Here is an 18,820-nt window from a genome sequence, read left to right on the forward strand (position 1 = left end):
CCAAGGCGAATGCCACCTGAGGCTGTGTTCTAGAAATAAGTTTTCAGAGCAAGGGAGGTTAACAGTCCCATTCTATTCTGTCATGGCAGAGCACACATTGGGAACATTGGGCTTCTGGGCTTTACACTTTGAAAGAGGATTACTGATGCACCTGAAACTCATCCAGATGTGAGTGCTGAGCACGGAGAAATATCTGAGTAACATGTTTATGGGAAGAACTGTGGAAAAGCTAAGAATAGTTAGCCACTGCCCCCAAAGAGGAGTCTCAAGGGATGCTGAATAGCTAGTATTTGAAGCGTCTTCATGTGGTGGAGGATTAGATACAATCTGTATGGTTCCAGAGGAAAAAAATTAAGCTGCAAATATAGGGAATCAAAGAGTTGGATGGAGTTTCTCAAGGAGAGGAAGGACCTCCTGGCATTTGGAACTTTTTAGAAAAGAAATGGGCTTCCTTGTAAGAGAATGAATTCTTTTTCAGTGACAGAGAACCTGAATGACCACTTATGATGGGTGTTAAAGACATATGCCAGGTGTTGTGGTTCTTAAATTTAGTGAGTATAAGAATCACCAGAGGGAACTTGTTAAATACTGACTCCCAGGTATGCCTTCAGAAGTATTGATTCAGTGGATCTGGGATAAGGTCCTGGAATCTGCATTTTTAACAAGCAGCTCAATGGGTCCAAATCAGGTGATCAGCGACCTACGCTTTGAGAGCTAGTGAGACTAGATAAACTTTGAGGTCTCGTCTACTTATTTTACAAATAAGCATTTTAGTGAAAAATGTGTGTAGTCAATATAATGACTATTAAAAGAGAGTTGTCTTTAGTTTCAGAATAGATCCAAGACAAACTTCTTTAATATGTTGATGGTTATGAGAGACAAAAATATTGGAATGTAGGCTCTTAGGATATGGAAGGAGAAGGCTTGATTCTTAATCAATGTCATAAAAGATAAGACTTAAGAGCAAAATAGAAGATAGAAATCCAGTTTGAAGATCTTTAAACACTGTAAGTAAGGAACCCACTCTGCATATGCCAAGGAGCAATCTGATGGGGACCTGGAAAAAGCTGTCAATTATCCTAAAGGACAGCACCTGTGTAAGGTTAACACCTATCAGGTTTGGGGGCCCAGGTTTATATAAACTGCAGCCTAAAACTGACAAAACAAGTGTGGTGAGAGTGTCTTCTAACTCTGGCCCACTTTCTGTTGGGCTAAAGAGCTTTTGCTGGCAAGTTTAATATATATTTGATTAATCTTAACTTTTACTTAAAGTGTGCAACCTGAGAGCCGCATTTTAGGAACTACTGTATCCTGAAATGTTTTTGCTCTCTGTAAATAGGTTTTCAACACTGGTACTTGGAGTAATTTACTGTCCCATGTCCAGACTTTTAAAAGCATTTAATTTGCATAGTGATTCATTTGTTTAAGTGTATTACAGTATTTAAAAGATGTTTTTTTCTTTGAAAATCATTCAAATGATTTGAAAATCATTAAAGGTTAGTTGAGGAATTGGTGTTCCTGGCTGTTTTGTTGATTGATAGTATTGATGTGCTTTTTTTTAGTTCATTAAAGACTAACAAGGGACCTCTGTTTTAAATTTAAGGTATATAAAGTTTCCAAATGGCAGTTACATGTTGATAATAAGTTAGACCCTTGTTTCTGTTTAATTTCTTCTTGCCTCCTTTTAATGGCTGCAGACCTACTTGTCGACTCTTCTTGAATCATGAGAGATGAAATAGCAACAACAGTCTTCTTTGTCACAAGATTAGCAAAAAAACATGATAAATTGAGTAAACAACAGATAGAAGACTTTGCAGAAAAGTTGATGACGATCTTGTTTAAAACATACAGAAGTCACTGGCACTCTGATCACCCTTCTAAAGGTCAAGGCTTCAGGTGAGAGTTGATATGCATGGCAAAGGGAAGTAAGAAGTTAGCAGTAAACACCTGCAATGATTTTGTTGGCAGCCTTTAAGTAATGAAAATTTTATGGGCTCAAATTTATTTGTTTGAACTTGGACTTGAAAAAAGGAGATGTGGTAGATAATAGTACAAGTCAAAAACTATAGAGCAAACCTCTTTATGTGAGGTGGATTAAACAATTTCTAACTTGTGTTTACCCTGAAGGTTATACAGTGAACCTTTGGTGTGACTTAGTAATGGAATCCATGTTCTGAGTCGCTGTGTAAAAAGTCGGTATTTTACTCTTGCTGTAAAACTGGAGGGTGGCCAAGGAGTTGAGGAAAGATGGGAGTGAGGTGGGAGCTGTGTGTATTGGAGTTTCTTGCCTACAACATGATTCTCCAGCTAAAGTACCTGTCACCACGTCTTTGTTTCCCTTTCCTTGTTTTTAAAGGTGTATCAGGATAAACAATAATCAGAGTAAAGATCCTATTCTAGAAAGGGCTTGTGCTGAAAGTAATGTGGATTTTTCTCACCTGGGACTTCCGAAGGAGATGACCATATGGGTAGATCCTTTTGAAGTGTGCTGTAGGTGAGTAATCTCATTGGAGTTAGTTTGTGTGCTGTGTGACGCTTGGAAATCTTAGGGTATTTAGTTAGCTCTATGCACCTTTGTGAAAGGTGATGCTCCAAAGCCCTGGATTAGCAGGGAGGGCACAGGGTGGCTAAGACTAGAGGCAAACTATATCAGACAACACAGACTTCCCAATTAGGGTGGATGGAGTGGGAAGCACAGAGATTTTTGCATAGTATTTGAAATTTGACTTTAATCACTGCATCATATTACCAACTGTAGATTATAATGTCCAAGTATTATAGACAGTATCAAGGGGGAAGAGGAGTTATTTACCAACAGCAATTCAGTCCATCAGTTGAATCGAAAGAAAGTAGTCTGATTTTATCTTAGTTAATTCCTAGAAAGCTTTTATAGAATCCTTGACCCCTGCCAATTACGACAGTATTAGTAGCTGAAGGTCATAATGTCTCTCAATGTGCTTTGCTGTCAAGCCATTACAATTTTTTTTTTAATTGCAGTATAGTTGATTTACAAAATTATATTAGTTTCAGGTATACAACATAGTAATTCAAAGTTTTTACAGATTATACCCCATTTAAATTTATTATAAAACATTAGCTATATTCCCTGTGCTGTACTATATCCTTGTAGCTTATTTATTTTATACATAGTAGTTTGTACCTACCCCTATCTTTCCCCTCCCCACTTCCCTTTGCCCTGCTGGTAACCACTAGTTTGTTTTCTATGTCTGCTGAGTCTGTTTCTGTTTTGTTATATACATATGTTTTATTTTTTAGATCCCACATATAAATGATATAGTACAGTATTTGACTTTCTCTGTCTGACTTACTTCACTAAGCATAATACTCTCTAGGTCCATCCATGTTGCTGCAAATGGCAGAATTTCATTCTTTTTTATGGCTGAGTAGTACTCAGTTGTATATATACATGCCACATCTTCTTTATCCATTCATCTGTTGATGGACACTTGGGTTGCTTCTGTCTTAGCGATTGTAAATAATGCTGCCCTGAACATTGGGGTGCATGCATCTTTTCAAATTTCCTGGATATGTACCCAGGAGTGTTTTGTTTTCTGGATATATACCTAGGATATATATTGCTGGATCATATGGTAATCCTACTTTTAATTTGAGGAAGCTCCATACTGTTTTCCATAGTGGCTGCACCAATTTACATTCCCACTGATAGTGTACAAGGGTTTCATTTTCTCCATGTTCTTGCCAACATTTGGTATTTGTAGACATTTTGATGATAGCCATACTGACAGATGTGAGGTGATGTCTCATTGTTTTGATTTGCATTTCTCTAATAATGTAAGATGTTGAGCATCTCGTTATGTGCCTGTTAGCCATTTGTATGTCCATTTCTTTGGAAAAATGTCTATTCAGGTCTTCTGAACATTTGTTTTGAATTTTATTTTATTTATTTATTTTTATACAGCAGGTTCTTATTAATTATCCATTTTATACTTATTAGTGTATATATGTCAATCTCAATCTCCCAATTCATCACACCCACCCCCCACCACTGTACCCCCTTGGTGTCCATATGCTTGTTCTCTACATCTGTGTCTCAGTGTCTGCCCTGCAAACTGGTTCATCTGTACCATTTTTCTAGGTTCCACATATATGCGTTAATATATGATATTTGTTTTTCTCTTTCTGACTTACTTCACTCTGTATGACAGACTGTATGACAGTCTCTAGATCCATCCACGTCTCTGCAAATGACTCAATTTCATTCCTTTTTATGGCTGAGTAATATTCCATTGTATATATGTACCACATCTTCTTTATCCATTCATGTGTTGATGGGCATTTAGGTTGCTTCCATGTCCTGGCTGTTGTAAATAGTGCTGCAATGAACATTGGGGTGCATGTGTCTTTTTGAATTATGGTTTTCTCTGGGTATATGTCCAGCAGTGGTATTGCTGGGTCATATGGTAATTCTATTTTTAGTTTTTTAAGGAACCTCCATATTGTTCTCCATGGTGGCTGTATCAATTTACATTCCCACACACAGTGCAATAGGGTTCCCTTTTCTCCACACCCTATCCAGCATTTATTGTTTGTAGATTTTTTGATGGTGGCCATTCTGACCGGTGTGAGGTGACACCTCATTGTAGTTTTGATTTGCATTTTTCTAATAATTAGTGATGTTGAGCAGCTTTTCATGTTCTTCTTGGCCATCTGTATGTCTTCTTTGGAGAAATGTCTATTTAGGTCTTCTGCCCATTTTTAGATTGGGTTGTTTGTTCTTTTAATATTGAGCTGCATGAGCTGTTTATATATGTTGGAGATTAATCCTTTGTCTGTTGATTCGTTTGCAAATATTTTCTCCCATTCTGAGGGTTGTCTTTTTGTCTTGTTTGTAGTTTCCTTTGTTGTGCAAAAGCTTTGAAGTTTCATTAGGTCCCATCTGTTTAGTTTTGTTTTTATTTCCATTACTCTAGGAGGTGGATCAAAAAAGATCTTGCTGTGATTTATGTCAAAGAGTGTTCTTATGTTTTCCTCTAAGAGTTTTATAGTATCCCATCTTACATTTAGGTCTCTAAACCGATTTGAGTTTATTTTTGTATATGGTGTTAGGGACTGTTCTAATTTCATTCTTTTACATGTAGCTGTCCAGTTTTCCCAGCACCACTTATTGAAGAGACTGTCTTTTCTGCATTGTATATCCTTGCCTCCTTTGTCATAGATTAGTTGACCATAAGTGCGTGGGTTTATCTCTGGGCTTTCTATCTTGTTCCATTGATCTATATTTCTGTTTTTGTGCCAGTACCATATTGTCTTGATTACTGTAGCTTCATAGTATAGTCTGAAGTCAGGGAGTCTGATTCCTCCAGCTCCATTTTTTTCCCTCAAGACTGCTTTGGTTATTCGGGGTCTTTTGTGTCTCCATACAAATTGTAAGGTTTTTTGTTCTACTGCTATAAAAAATGCCATTGGTGGGCTTCCCTGGTGGCGCAGTGGTTGAGAGTCCGCCTGCCGATGCAGGGGACATGGGTTCATGCCCCGGTCCGGGAAGATCCCACATGCCGCGGAGCAACTGGGCCCGTGAGCCATGGCCACTGAGCCTGCACATCCGGAGCCTGTGCTCCGCAACGGGAGAGGCCACAACAGTGAGAGGCCCGTGTACCACAAAAATAAATAAATAAATAAATAAATGCCATTGGTAATTTGATAGGGATTGCATTGAATCTGTAGATTGCTTTGGGTAGTATAGTCATTTTCACAATATTGAGTCTTCCAATCCAAGAACATGGTATATCTCTCCATCTGTTGGTATCATCTTTAATTTCTTTCATCAGTGTCATAGTTTTCTGCATACAGGTTTTTTATCTCCCTAGGTAGGTTTATTCCTGCGTATTTTATTCTTTTTGTTGCAATAGTAAATGGGAATGTTTCCTTAATTTCTCTTTCAGATTTTTCATCATTAATGTATAGGAATGCAAGAGATTTCTGTGCATTAATTTTGTATCCTTCAACTTCACCAAATTCATTGATTAGCTCTAATAGTTTTCTGGTGGCATCTTTAGGATTCTCTATGTATAGTATCATGCCATCTGCAAACAGTGACAGTTTTATTTCTTTTGCAATTTGTATTCTCTGATTGCCGTGGCTAGGACTTTATGTTGAATAATAGTGGTGAGAGTGGATCTCCTTGTCTTGTTCCTGATTTTAGAGGAAATGCTTTCAGTTTTCCACCATTGAGAATGATGTTTGCTGTGGGTTTGTCATATATGGCTTTTATTATGTTGAGGTAGGTTCCCTCTGCCCACTTTCTGGAGAGATTTTATGATAAATGTGTGTTGAATTTTGTTAAAAGTTTTTTCTGCATCTATTGAGATGATCATATGGTTTTTCTTCTTCAGTTTGTTAATATGGTTTATCACATTGATTGATTTGCGTATATTGAAGAATCCTTGCATCCCTGGGATAAATCCCACTTGATCGTGGTGTATGATCCTTTAAATGTTTTGTTGGATTCTGTTTGCTAGTATTTTGTTGAGGATTTTTGCATCTATATTCATCAGTGGTATTGGTCTGTAATTTTCTTTTATTGTAGTACCTTTGTCTGGTTTTGGTATCAGGGTGATGGTGGCCTCACAGAATGAGTTTGGGGGTGTTCCTTCCTCTGCAATTTTTGGAAGAGTTTGAGAAGGATGGATGTTAGCTCCTCTCTAATTGTTTGATAGATTCACCTGTAAAGCCATCTGGCCGTGTACTTTTGTTTGTTGGGAGATTTTTAATCACAGTTTCAATTTCATTACTTGTGATTGGTCTGTTAATATTTTCTATTTCTTCCTGGCTCAGTCTTGGAAGGTTATACATTTCTAAGAATTTGTCCATTTCTTCCAGGTTGTCCATTTTATTGGAATAGAGTTGCTTGTAGTAGTCTCTTAGGATGCTTTGTATTTCTGCGGTGTCTGTTGTAACTTATTTTCCATTTCTAATTTTATTGATTTGAGTCCTCTCCCTCTTTTTCTTGATGAGTCTGGCTAATGGTTTATCAATCTTGTTTATCTTCTCAAAGAACCAGCTTTTAATATTATTGACCTTTGCTATTGCTTTCCTTGTCTCTTTTTCATTTTTTTCTGCTCTGATATTTATGATTTCTTTCCTTCTACTAACATTAGGTTTTTGCTTTTTTTTTTTTTTTTTTTTTTTACGGTATGCGGGCCTGCCTCTCACTGTTGTGGCCTCTCCTGTTGCAGAGCACAGGCTCCGGATGTGCAGGCTCAGGGGCCATGGCTCACGGGCTCAGCCGCTCCGCGGCATGTGGGATCTTCCCGGACCGGGGCAAGAACCCGTGTCCCCTGCATCAGCAGGCAGACCCTCAACCACTGCGCCACCAGGGAAGCCCATAACATTAGGTTTTTTGTTCTACTTTCTCTAGTTCCTTTAGGTGTAATGTTAGATTGTGTATTTGCGATGTTTGTTGTTTCTTGAGGTAGAATTGTATTGCTATAAACTTCCCTCTTAGAATTCCTTTTGCTGCATTCCATAGGTTTTGGATCATCATGTTTTCACTGTCATTTGTTTCTAGGTATTTTTTGATTTCCTCTTTGATTTCTTCGGTGACCTCTTGGCTATTTAGTAACATAGTGTTTAGCCTCCATGTGTCAGTGTGTTTTATTTTTTGTTCCCTGTAATTGATTTCTAATCTCATAGTGTTGTGATCAGAAAAGATGCTTGATATGATTTCAATTTTCTTAAATTTACTGAGGCTTGATTTGTGACCCAAGATGTGATCTATCCTGGAGAATGTTCCGTGCGCACTTGATAAGAAAGAGTAATCTGCAGTTTTTGGATGGAATGTCCTATAAATATCAATTAAATCTATCTGGTCTATTGTGTCATTTAAAGGTTGTGTTTCCTTATTTATTTTCTGTTTGGATGATCTGTCCATTGGTGTAAGTGAGTTGTTAAAGTCTCCCACTGTTATTGTGTTACTGTTGATTTCCTCTTTTAGAGCTGATAGCAGTTGCCTTATGTATTGAGGTGCTCCTATGTTGGGTGCATATATATTTATAATTGTTATATCTTCTTCTTGGGTTGATCCCTTGATCATTATGTAGTGTCCTTCCTTGTCTCTTGTAACAGTCTTTATTTTAAAGTCTATTTTATCTGATATGAGTATTGCTATCCAGCTTTCTTTTGATTTCCATTTGCATGGAATATCTTTTTCCATTCCCTCACTTTCAGTCTGTATGTGTCCCTAGGTCTGAGGTGGGTCTCTTGTAGACAGCATATATATGGGTCTTGTTTTTGTATCCTTTCAGCAAGCCTGTGTCTTTTGGTTGGAGCATTTAATCCATTCACGTTTAAGGTAGTTATCGATATGTATGTTCTTATGACCATTTTCTTAACTGTTTTGGGTTTGTTTTTGTAGGTCCTTTTCTTGTCTTTTGTTTCCCACTTAGAGAAGTTCCTTTAGCATTTGTTGTAGAGCTGGTTTGGTGGTGCTGAATTCTCTTAGCTTTTGCTTGCCTGTAAAGCTTTTGATTTCTCCATTGAATCTGAATGAGATCCTTGCTGGGTAGAGTAATCTTGGTTGTAGGTTCTTCCCTTTCATCACTTTAAATATGTCATGCCACTCCCTTCTGGCTTGTAGAGTTTCTGCTGAGAAATCAGCTGTTAACCTTATGGGAGTTCCCTTTTATGTTATTTGTCCTTTTTCCTTTGCTGCTTTTGATAATTTTTCTTTGTCTTCAGTTTTTTGCCAATTTGATTACTATGTGCCTCAGCATGTTTCTCCTTGAGTTTATCCTGTATGGCACTCTCTGCGCTTCCTGGACTTGGGTGACTATTTCCCTTCCCATGTTCGGGAAGTTTTCGACTATAATCTCTTCAAATATTTTACAGGGTTCTTTCTCTCTCTCTTCTTCTGGGATCCCTATAATGCCAATGTTTCTGCGTTTAATGTTGTCCCAGAGGTCTCTTAGGCTGTCTTCATTTCTTTTCATTCTTTTTTCTTTATTCTGTTCCACAGCAGTGAATTTCACCATTCTGTCTTCCAGGTCACTTGTCCGTTCTTCTGCCTCAGTTATTCTGCTATTGATTCTTTCTAGTGTACTTTTCTTTTCAGTTATTGTATTGGTCCTCTCTGTTTGTGTATTCTTTTCTTCTAGGTCTTTGTTAAACGTTTCTTGCATCTTCTTGATCTTTGCCTCCATTCTTTTTCTGAGGTCCTGGATCATCTTCACTATCAGTATTCTGAATTCTTTTTCTGGAATGTTGCCTATCTCCACTTCATTTAGTTATTTTTGTGGGGTTTTATCTTGTTCCTTTATCTGGTACATAACCCTCTGCCTTTTCATCTTGTCTTTCTGTGATTGTGGTTTTTGTTCCACAGGCTGCAGGATTGTAGTTCTTCTTGCTTCTGCTGTCTGCCCTCTGGTGGATGAGGCTATCTAAGAGGCTTGTGCAAGTTTCCTGATGGGAGGGACTAGTGGTGGGTAGAGCTGGGTGTTTCTCTGGTGGGCAGAGCTCAGTAAAACTTTAATCTGCTTGTCTGCTGATGGGTGGGGCTGGGTTCCCTTCCTGTTGAGTGTTTGGCCTGAGATGCCCCAGCACTGGAGCCTACCTGGGCTCTTTGGTGAGGCTAATGACAGACTCTGGAGGGCTCACACCAAGGAGTACTTCCTAGAACTTCTGCTACCAGTGTCCTTGTCCTCATGGTGAAACACAGACACCCTCTGCCTCTGCAGGAGACCCTCCAACACTAGCAGGTAGGTCTTGTTCAGTCTCCTATGGGGTCACTGCTCCTTCTCCTGGGTCCCGATGCGCACACTACTTTCTGTGTGCCCTCCAAGGGTGGAGTCTCTGTTTCTCCCAGTCCTGTCGAAGTCCTGCAATCAAATCCCTCTAGCCTTCAGAATCTGATTCTCTAGGAATTCTTCCTCCCGTTGCCAGATGCCCAGTTTGGGAAACCTGACGTGGGGCTCACACCTTCACTCCAGTGGGTGGACTTCTGTGGTATAAGTGTCCTTCAGTTTGTGAGTCACCCATCCAGCAGTTATGGGATTTAATTTTATTGTGATTGTGCCCCTCTTACCATGTCACTGTGGCTTCTCCTTTGTCTTTGAATGTGGGGTATCTTTTTTGGTGAGTTCCAGTGTCTTCCTGTTGATGATTGTTCAGTACTTAGTTGTGATTCTGGTGCTCTCACAAAAGGGAGTGAGAGCATGTCCTTCTACTCTGCCATCTTGAACCAATCCTATCTGTCCATTTTTTGACTGGGTTGTTTGTTTGTTGTTTTTTTCATATTGAGTTGTATATTGTGGATATTAATTCCTTGTCAGTTATGTTATTTGCAAATATTTTCTTCCATTCAGTAGGTTATCTTTTTGCTTTCTTGATGGTTTCCTTTGCTGTGCAAAAGCTTTTAAGTGTAATTGGGTCCTATTTGTTTATTTTTGTTTTCTTTGCCTTAGGAGACAGATCCAAAAAAAAATATTACTACAATTTATATTAGGTTTCTGCCTATGTTTTCATCTAGGGGTTTATGTGGTTTGCAATCTTACATATAGGTCTTTAATCCATTTTGAGTTTATTGTTTATATGTGTGAGAAACTGTTATAATTTCATTGTCTACTTGTAGCTGCCCTGTTGTCCCAGCACCACTTATTGAAGAGACTGTCTTTTCCCCATTGTATATTCTTGCCTCTCTGTCATAGATTAATTAACCATAGGTGCATGGGTTTATTTCTGGGCTCTCTGTTCTCTTCCACTGATCTATATGTCTATTTTTGTGCCAGTATCATACTGTTTTGATTACCAGAGTTTTGTAATATAGGCTGAAGTGCAGGAGCTTGATACCTCCAGCTCTGTTCTTTCTCAAGATTGCTTTGGCTATTTGGGGTCTTTTGTGTTTTCATACAAATCTTAGAATTATTTGCTATAGTTCTGTGAAAAATGCCATTAGTATTTTGATAGGGATGGCATTGAATCTGTAGATCGCCTTGGGTATTATGGTTATTTTAACAATATTAATTCTTCCAATCCATGAACATGGTATGTCTTTCCATCTGTTTTTGTCTTCAGTTTCTTTCATCAGAGTTTTATAAATTTCTGAGTACAGGTCTTTTTACCTTCTTAGTTAGATTTATTCTTAGGTATTTTATTCTTTTTGATGTGATGGTAAATAAGATTGTTTTCTTAATTTCTTTCTGATAGTTCATTGTTAGTGTGTAGAAATGTAACAGATTTCTGCAACAAATTTCTGTATACTAGTTTTGTATTCTGCAATTTTACAAAATTGTTTTCTGGTGGTATCTTTAGGATTTTCTATGTATACTATCATGTTATCTGCAAACAGTGACAGTTTTACTTCTTCCTTTCCAATTTGGATTCTTTTTCTTTTTCTTGTCAGATTGCTGTGTCTAGAGTTTTGAATACTATGTTGAATAAAAGAGGTGCGAGTCGGTATCTTTGTCTTGTTCTGATCTTAGAGAAAATGCTGTCAACTTTTTATGATGAGTATGATGTTAGCTGTGGACTTACCATATATGGCCTTTGTTATGTTGAGAGATGTTCCCTCTATACCCACTTTGTGGAGAGTTTTTATTATAAATAAATGTTGAATAGTGTTGAAAGGTTTTTGTACATCTATTGAGACGATAATAGGATCTTTTATTCAACTTGTTAATGTGATGTATTGCATTGATTTGTGGTTATTGAACCATCCTTGCATTCCTGGGATAAATTCCACTTGACATGGTGTATGATCCTTTTAATGTATTGTTGGATTTGATTTGCTAATATTTTGTTGAGGATTTTTGCATCTATGTTCATTAGCGATACTAACCTGTAATTTTTTTCTGTGATATCTTTGTCTGGTTTTGGTATCAGGGTGATGTGGCCTCATAGAATGAGTTTGGAAGTGTTCCTTCCTCTGCAATTTTTTGGAAGAGTTTGAGAAGGATAGGTGTTCACTCTTCTCTAAATGTTTGCTAGAACTCACCTGTAAAGCTGTCTGGTTCTGGAATTTTGTTTGTTGGGAGTTTCTTTTTTTTTTTTTCCATTATTAATTCAATTTCAGTACTGGTAATTGGTCTGTTCATGTTTTCTATTTCAGCCTGGTTCAGTCTTGGGAGATTGTACAGTTCTAGGAATTTGTCCATTTCTTCTAGGTTGTCCGTTTTATTTGCATATGGTTATTCATAGTAATCTCTTGTGATCTTTTTATTGTTTGTAACTTCTTTTTTATTTCTGATTTTATTGATTTGGGCCCTCTCTTTTTCTCTTGATGAGTCTGGCTAAAGGTTTATCAATTTTGTTTATCTTTTCAAAGAACCACCTCTTAGTTTCATTGATCTATTTTTTTGTTTGTTTTTTGTCTCTATTTCATTTCTGCTCTGATATTTATAATTTCTTTCCTTCTAACAACTTTGGACTTTATTTATCTTCTTCTAGTTTCTTTTGATGTAAGGTTAGGCTGTTTGAGACTTTTGTTTCCCAAGGTAGGCTTGTATCACTATAAACTTCCTTCTTAGAACTACTTTTGCTGCATCCCATAGATTTTTGGATCATTGTGTTTTTGTTTTCATTTGTCTCCAGGTATTTTTTGATTTCCTCTTTGATTTCTTCAATGATCCATTGGTTGTTTAGTTTATATTGTTTAGCCTTTACATGTTTGTGGGTTTTTTTTTTCAGTTTTCTTATAGTGATTTCTAGTTTTGTAGCATTGTGGTCAGAAAAGATGCTCAATATGATTTCAGTCTTCTTAAATGTACTGAGAATTGATTTGTGGCCTAGCATGTGATTTGTCCTGGAGAATGTTCCATGTACACTTGAAAAGAATGTGTATTCTGCTGCTTTTAGATGGAATGCCCTGTAGATATCTGTTAGGTCCATTTTGTCTACTGTGTCATTTAAGGCTAGTGTTTCCCTCTTGATTTTCTGTCTGGATGATCTGTCCATTGATATAAGTGGGGAGTTAAAGTCCCCTACTATTATTGTGTTACTGTCAAGTTGTCCCTGTATCTCTGTTAATATTAACTTTACATATTTAGGTGCTCCTATGTTGGGTGCATATATATTTACAATTGTTATACCTTCTTCTTGGATTGATCCCTTGATGATTATGTAATGTCCTTCTTTGTCTCTTGTTACAGTTTGTGTTTTAAAGTCTACTTTGTCTTAGAGTCTACTTTGTCTGGTGTAAGTATTGCTACCCTGGCTTTCTTTTCATTTCTATTTACATGGTATACCTTTTCCTGTCCTTTCACTTTCAGTGTATGTGTGTCTTTAGATATGAAGTGAGTTTCTTGTAGAGAGCATATATATGAGTATTGTTTTTGTATCTTCAGTCACTCTATATCTTTTGATTAGAACATTTATTCCAGTTACATTTAACGTAATTATTGATTGGTATGTACTTACAGCCAGTTTATTAATTGTTTTGGTGTTGTTTTTGTAGTTATTTTGTTCCTTTCTTCTTTTCTCTCTTCCCTCGTTATTTGATGACTATCTTTAGTATGTTCAAATTTCTTTCTGTTTTTTGTGTATCTATTATGGATTTTAATTTTTGGTTACCATGAGGTTTATATATAGCAATCTATATATGTGATTATTTAAATTGCTCATCTCTTAATTTCAAATGCATTTTAACAACCCTGCATTTTTACTCCTCCCCCCTCATGATTACTGTTTTTTTACATCATATTTTCCATCTAATTCTTTTGTGTATCCCTTAACTACTTATTGCAGATCTAGGCAATTTTACTACTTTTGTCTTTTAACCTTCCTATTAGCTTTGTATGTGGTTGATCTTACTGCCTTTATTGTATATTTTGCCTTTACCAATGAGCTTTTTCCTTTCGTAATTTTCATGTTTCTAGTTGTGGTTTTTCTTTTTTGCTTAGCGAAGCCCCTTTTAACATTTCTTGTAAAGCTGCTTTGGTGATGCTGGACTCTTTTAGCTTTTGCTTATCTGTAAAACTTTTGACCTCTCTTTCAAATCTGAGGGTAAGCCTTGCCAAGTAGAATATTCTTGGCCATAGGTTTTTCATTTCATCACTTTAAATATACTGCAACACACCCTTCTGACCTGCAGAGTTTCTGCTGAAAAGTCAGCTGATAGCTTTATGGGGAGTCCCCTTACATGCAACCTGTTGCTTTTTTCTTGCTTTTAATATCCTCTCTTTATCTTTAATTTTTGCCATTTTAATTACAATGTATCTTGGTGCGATCCTCCTTGGGTTGATCCTGTTTGAGGCTCTCTGTGTTTCCTGGACCTGGATATCTGTTTCCTCTGCCAGGTAAGGAAGTTTTCAGCTATATGTCTTCAAATATATTCTCTGACCCTTTTTCTTTTCTCCTTCTAGGATCCCTATAATGCGAATGTTAGCATTCTTGGTGTTTTTCCAGAGATCTCTTAAAGTATTCTAATTTCTTTTTATTCTTTTTTTCTGTTTCAGCTTCAGTGGTTTCTATTACTCTGTCTTCCAGCTCACTGATCTGTTCCTCTGTATCATCTAGTCTACTGTTGATTCCTTCTAGTGTATTTTCACTTCAGTGAAATTCTCCAGTTCTGCTTTGTTCTTCTCTGTATCTTCTAACTCTTTGTTTAACTTCTCACTATTTCCCTACATTCTTCTCCCAAGTTCTTTGTTCTTCTTTATGATCATTACCTTCAACTCTTTATTGGGTAGATTACCTTTCTCCACTTAATTCTTCTTCTGGGGTTTTATCCCATTCCTTCATTTGGAACATGCTCCTCTGTTTCCTCATTTTGCCTAATTTGTTTTTATTTCTGTGTATCTGGTTGGTTGATAACATTTCCTGGCTTTGGAGAAGTAGCCTTTTGTAGGAGACATCCTGTGCATCCCAGCAGTGCACTCCCCTCTGGTCACCAGAACTATATGCTCTAGGGGCGCCCCCTATGTGGGATGTGTGGGTCCTTATGTTGTGGTGGACTGACTACTGTTGGTGGTTTAGTAGGTGGGGCTGGTCCCTGATCTGGTTGGTTGCCGGGCCCTGCCATGTATGGAGGCTGCTAGCTGCTGGTTGTGAGGTTGGGTCATTAGGAAACTGGCTGTGGAACCATGGGGAAGGGGGTCCTGGGGCTAGTGCTGGCTCACTGATGGGCAGAGCTGGGTTCTGGCCTTGGTGGTTGTGGGGCTGAGGTTTCAAGTTCTAGTGTCAGCCTGCTGGTGGGTAGGGTCAGTTCCTGATACAACTGGTTGTGCATTCTGGAGTGTCTCAGAGTTGGTGCTGGCCCATTGGTGAATGGGGCTGGATCCCAAGGTGGCTGGCCGAGGAGTTCACGGTGTCCTGGAGCTGGTGTTGGCCTGCCAGTGGGTTGAGCTGTGGTTGAGAGGGTGCAGGGGCTAGTGTTGGCTCACTGGCTCACTAGAGCTGAGTCCTGAAATTTCTGGCTGCAGGGCCTGTGGGTCCTAGAGTTAGCTGGTATAGGCCTGCTGGGGGGGTGGGGCAGCTCCCTGACATAGCTGGCTATAGGGTCTGAGGTGTCCCAAAGCTTGTTTTTGCTTGCTGGTAGGTGGGGCTGGATCCCTGAATGGCTGGCTGAGGGACCCAAGGTGTCTCAGAGCTAGTGTTGGCCTATTGGTAGATGGGGTCTGGGCTCAGGTGATCTTGGAGCTGATGTTAGCCTGCTGGTGGGTGGGCTGGGAAGCCAGGGCCCAGGGGTCTTGAGGATGTCCACTCGTGGGTGAGGTTCCTCCCTGGGTTGGCCCTGGCTCCTTGGTGGTGGTGGGGTCAGGGTCCAGGGTATCCTGGGACCGATTCCTTCCCACTGGTAGGCAGAGCTGGGTCCTGGGGTCTCTGCCTGCAGGGCCCTGTGGGTCCTGGGGCTAGTGCTGGTGCACTGGTGTGTGGGGCCAGGCCCTGGGCCCTCTGTTGGACAGTGCTGCATCCTGGGGCAGCTGTGGGCTCAGGGGGTCTTAAGGCCGTGTACCTGCTAGTAGGTGGAGCTGTTTTCCCACCTAGCTAGTTGCTTGGCCTGAGGCATCTCAGCACTGGTGCTGAAGGGCTGATGGGCGGGTCTGGGTCCTGGTGCTAATAAGCTAGAGGAAGGATTTCAAAATGGCGCTTGCCAGCACGAATGTCCACGTGGTAGAACAAGCTCCCCAAAATGGTTGCTGCCAGTGTCTGTGTCCCCAGGATGAGCTCAAGTTGCCCCCTGCCTCTCCAGGAAGCTCTCCAAGATCAGCTGGTGGGTCTGACCCAGGCTCCTTTCAAATTACTGCTTCTTCCCTGGGTCCTGGAGATTTTGTCTGGGCCCTTTACGAGTGGCATCTCTATTTCCCACAGCCCTCTGACTTTCCCAAAGTAAGCTCCACTGGCATTCAAAGCCAAGGGCTCATCTTCCTGGTACAGGATCCCTGGTCTGGGAAGCTCCATGTGGGGCTCAGACCCATTGCTTCTTCAGGAGAACCTCTACAACTGTAATTAGCCCCCCACTTGTGTGTTGCCCACCCAGGGGTATGGGTCTGACCTATACCATGACTCTGCCCCTCTTACTGGTCTCATTGTGGTTCCTTCTCTATAACTTTAGTTGTAGAAATCTTTTCTGCTAGATTCCAGTCTCTCATCAATAGTTGCTCTCTAGATAGTTGTAATCTTGGTGTGCCCATGAGAGGAGGTAGGCCCAGGATCTTCCTACTCCACTATCTTGGCCAAGCTTTGAGAATTTGTTTTCTTTTTTTTAAAGTAACTCTTCTTGTAAATTACTGAGTTGTTTCCAGAAAAGATTAGAGATAAAACCTGTGAGAATTTGAATCCCTAATGAATGCTTTATTTTCCTTTCCTACTTAGGTATGGTGAGAAAAATCATCCATTTACAATTGCTTCTTTCAAAGACAGATGGGAGGAATGGGAATTATCCCAACAAATCAGTGATGCTGTTAATAGAGCCACGTTAGACTACTCCTCTGGCACTTCCTCTGATGAAGAAAGTTGTAACAAAGAACCTCAGATAATTCCTAAAGTCAGAAATCCAAAGAGTATTTATCAGGTAAATTGTTCTCCATTTCTTCTCTGTACATTTTTTTTTCTACTCTAATTCTAAAATGAGTATGCTCACTGTAAAAGCAAAGAAACAAATAATTGGAAAATATGGAAAGATTATAAAGATTAAAATCACAATAATAATATTCTGGCAAAACCTTTTCTGTCTTTTTTTCTTCCTTCTCTCTCTTTATACCCTCTACTTGGCTGACTGCACACTGATTTAGGGAGAATCTCTGACCCTTTGTATGTATGTAAATTTGTTTTCTTAATCACTTATGTATTGACACATTAAAGCAATTTAAATATTTTACATTTTAAATCATTTGCTTCCCTTATAATTTATTTAGCTAATATATTGTTGGAAGACATCTAGGTTGTTTTCACATTGTTGTGATATTAAAAAAGCTAATTTTTACAGAGATGTCAGAATTCTAAGTTATTTCTAGAGATTTGATTCTCAGACATGTAATTACTGGGTCATTGTGTATGAATATTTTATGAGTTCTTAACACAGGACAAAGTACCTTCTAGAAAGATGTCTTTGTTTGTAGTCTTACCAGCTCTATGTGAAAGTGTTTATCGTTTTCCCTAAAATTGGGTATTCTCATTGAAAAATATCATTTTTATTAATTAAATTAAACATTGAAACAAAAACTCCATGTACCTAAGTGTTGTAGTTAATTACTGTCTTATGAATTTTTTCTCCTTCACCCATTTATCATTTGAGGTCCTAATGTGTTATTAAAGGCTTTTCAAAGGTTAGAAATATTTTAACCCCTTGTCATATTACTGGAAAACCTTTTTCCCCTAGCTTGTTTAGTTTTCTAAACTATATATGTAGTTTATATTTAGTTCTATATGTAAAGTTTAAAATTATGTAGTAAAATGTTTGCCCTTAATTCTATTTTTATGCTTAGAGAGATCTTCTTAATCTAAGGATCAGATCTGTAGTCAGCTATATTCTTTTAGAACAATGTCCTTTGAAAGTGTGGTCTGCAAAACATTTACATTGGTCATCTGAGATGTTTAAGATGGATGTTTCTAGACCTCAACCCCAGAGATTGTGATTAGATAGTTTTGGGTTGAGCGAGGCGGGGATCAGGTAGGAGAAAACACAGGAATATATACTAATTTGAGTAAATTTTTAAATTTTTTGTTTTTAAAATTCTTGGTTGGACCAAAGAATTTTGTTAAAAGATATGAAGTGACTTACTTCATACCCTAAAATGCACTCAATTTTCCAAAGATAAGGATCTACTTTGATTTCTATTCATTTGTATTTCCTATGCTTTTGAAAAGTTGAACCTGTAAGTTATGGGTTTATATTTAATCCTTAGAAGTGGCTTATCAGTTTACAGAAAATCATCATGCTCCTTTTTTCTTCTTTTTTTCTCCCCAGGTTGAAAACTTGAAACAGCCCTTTCAATCTTGGTTCCATATCCCCCACAAAAACAATATGGGGGATGGCCGAATGGGCCTCCTAGGAAATGCTTATCATGCATTGCATAAGATCCCTAAGGGTCACAGGCCTGCTGCTGGGCACCGGGTGGACAGGTACCACTGGGTCAACACACACCGATAGTGCAGCGGCTGGGCCCTCGAGGGGTAGAGCTCAGCAGAGCTACTTTACTTTCTCTGAAATGAAAACAAGTCTAAGCTCGAGAGACCCAGGAAACAGAAAAAATAACCACATTAGGGACTAGGGTGCATGATGGTGAATCCTCTCATGCAGATCATGACTGTGTTCTTAGCTGTACTTTTAATTCTTTAATTTTAAATGAAGGTTTATATAACACAAATGAATGTACCCAATAAGGTAATAGAATGAAGATATTGACCT

General features: G+C 38.5%; 1 protein-coding gene across 1 annotated transcript; it reads left to right on the top strand.

The window, feature by feature from the left end:
• Positions 1-1,723: 1,723 nt before the first annotated feature.
• Positions 1,724-18,562, top strand: BTG4 (BTG anti-proliferation factor 4). The gene is made up of 4 exons (XM_060017178.1): positions 1,724-1,896; positions 2,357-2,494; positions 16,786-16,984; positions 18,380-18,562. The coding sequence occupies exons 1-4, from the start codon at positions 1,724-1,726 to the stop codon at positions 18,560-18,562; spliced, it is 693 nt and encodes a 230-aa protein (XP_059873161.1).
• Positions 18,563-18,820: the final 258 nt, after the last annotated feature.

Source organism: Delphinus delphis, chromosome 8, assembly GCF_949987515.2.
Source record: "Delphinus delphis chromosome 8, mDelDel1.2, whole genome shotgun sequence".
In the NCBI taxonomy this organism is placed as follows: Eukaryota; Metazoa; Chordata; class Mammalia; order Artiodactyla; family Delphinidae; genus Delphinus; species Delphinus delphis.

Excerpts from the sequence above, each read along its gene's own strand:
- BTG4 (XM_060017178.1), top strand. The coding sequence starts at position 1,724 with ATGAGAGATGAAATAGCAACAACAGTCTTCTTTGTCACAAGATTAGCA. Across the intron at positions 2,495-16,785 it reads CCTTTTGAAGTGTGCTGTAG|GTATGGTGAGAAAAATCATC; the intron begins GTGAGTAATCTC and ends TTTCCTACTTAG. Across the intron at positions 16,985-18,379 it reads ATCCAAAGAGTATTTATCAG|GTTGAAAACTTGAAACAGCC; the intron begins GTAAATTGTTCT and ends TTTTCTCCCCAG.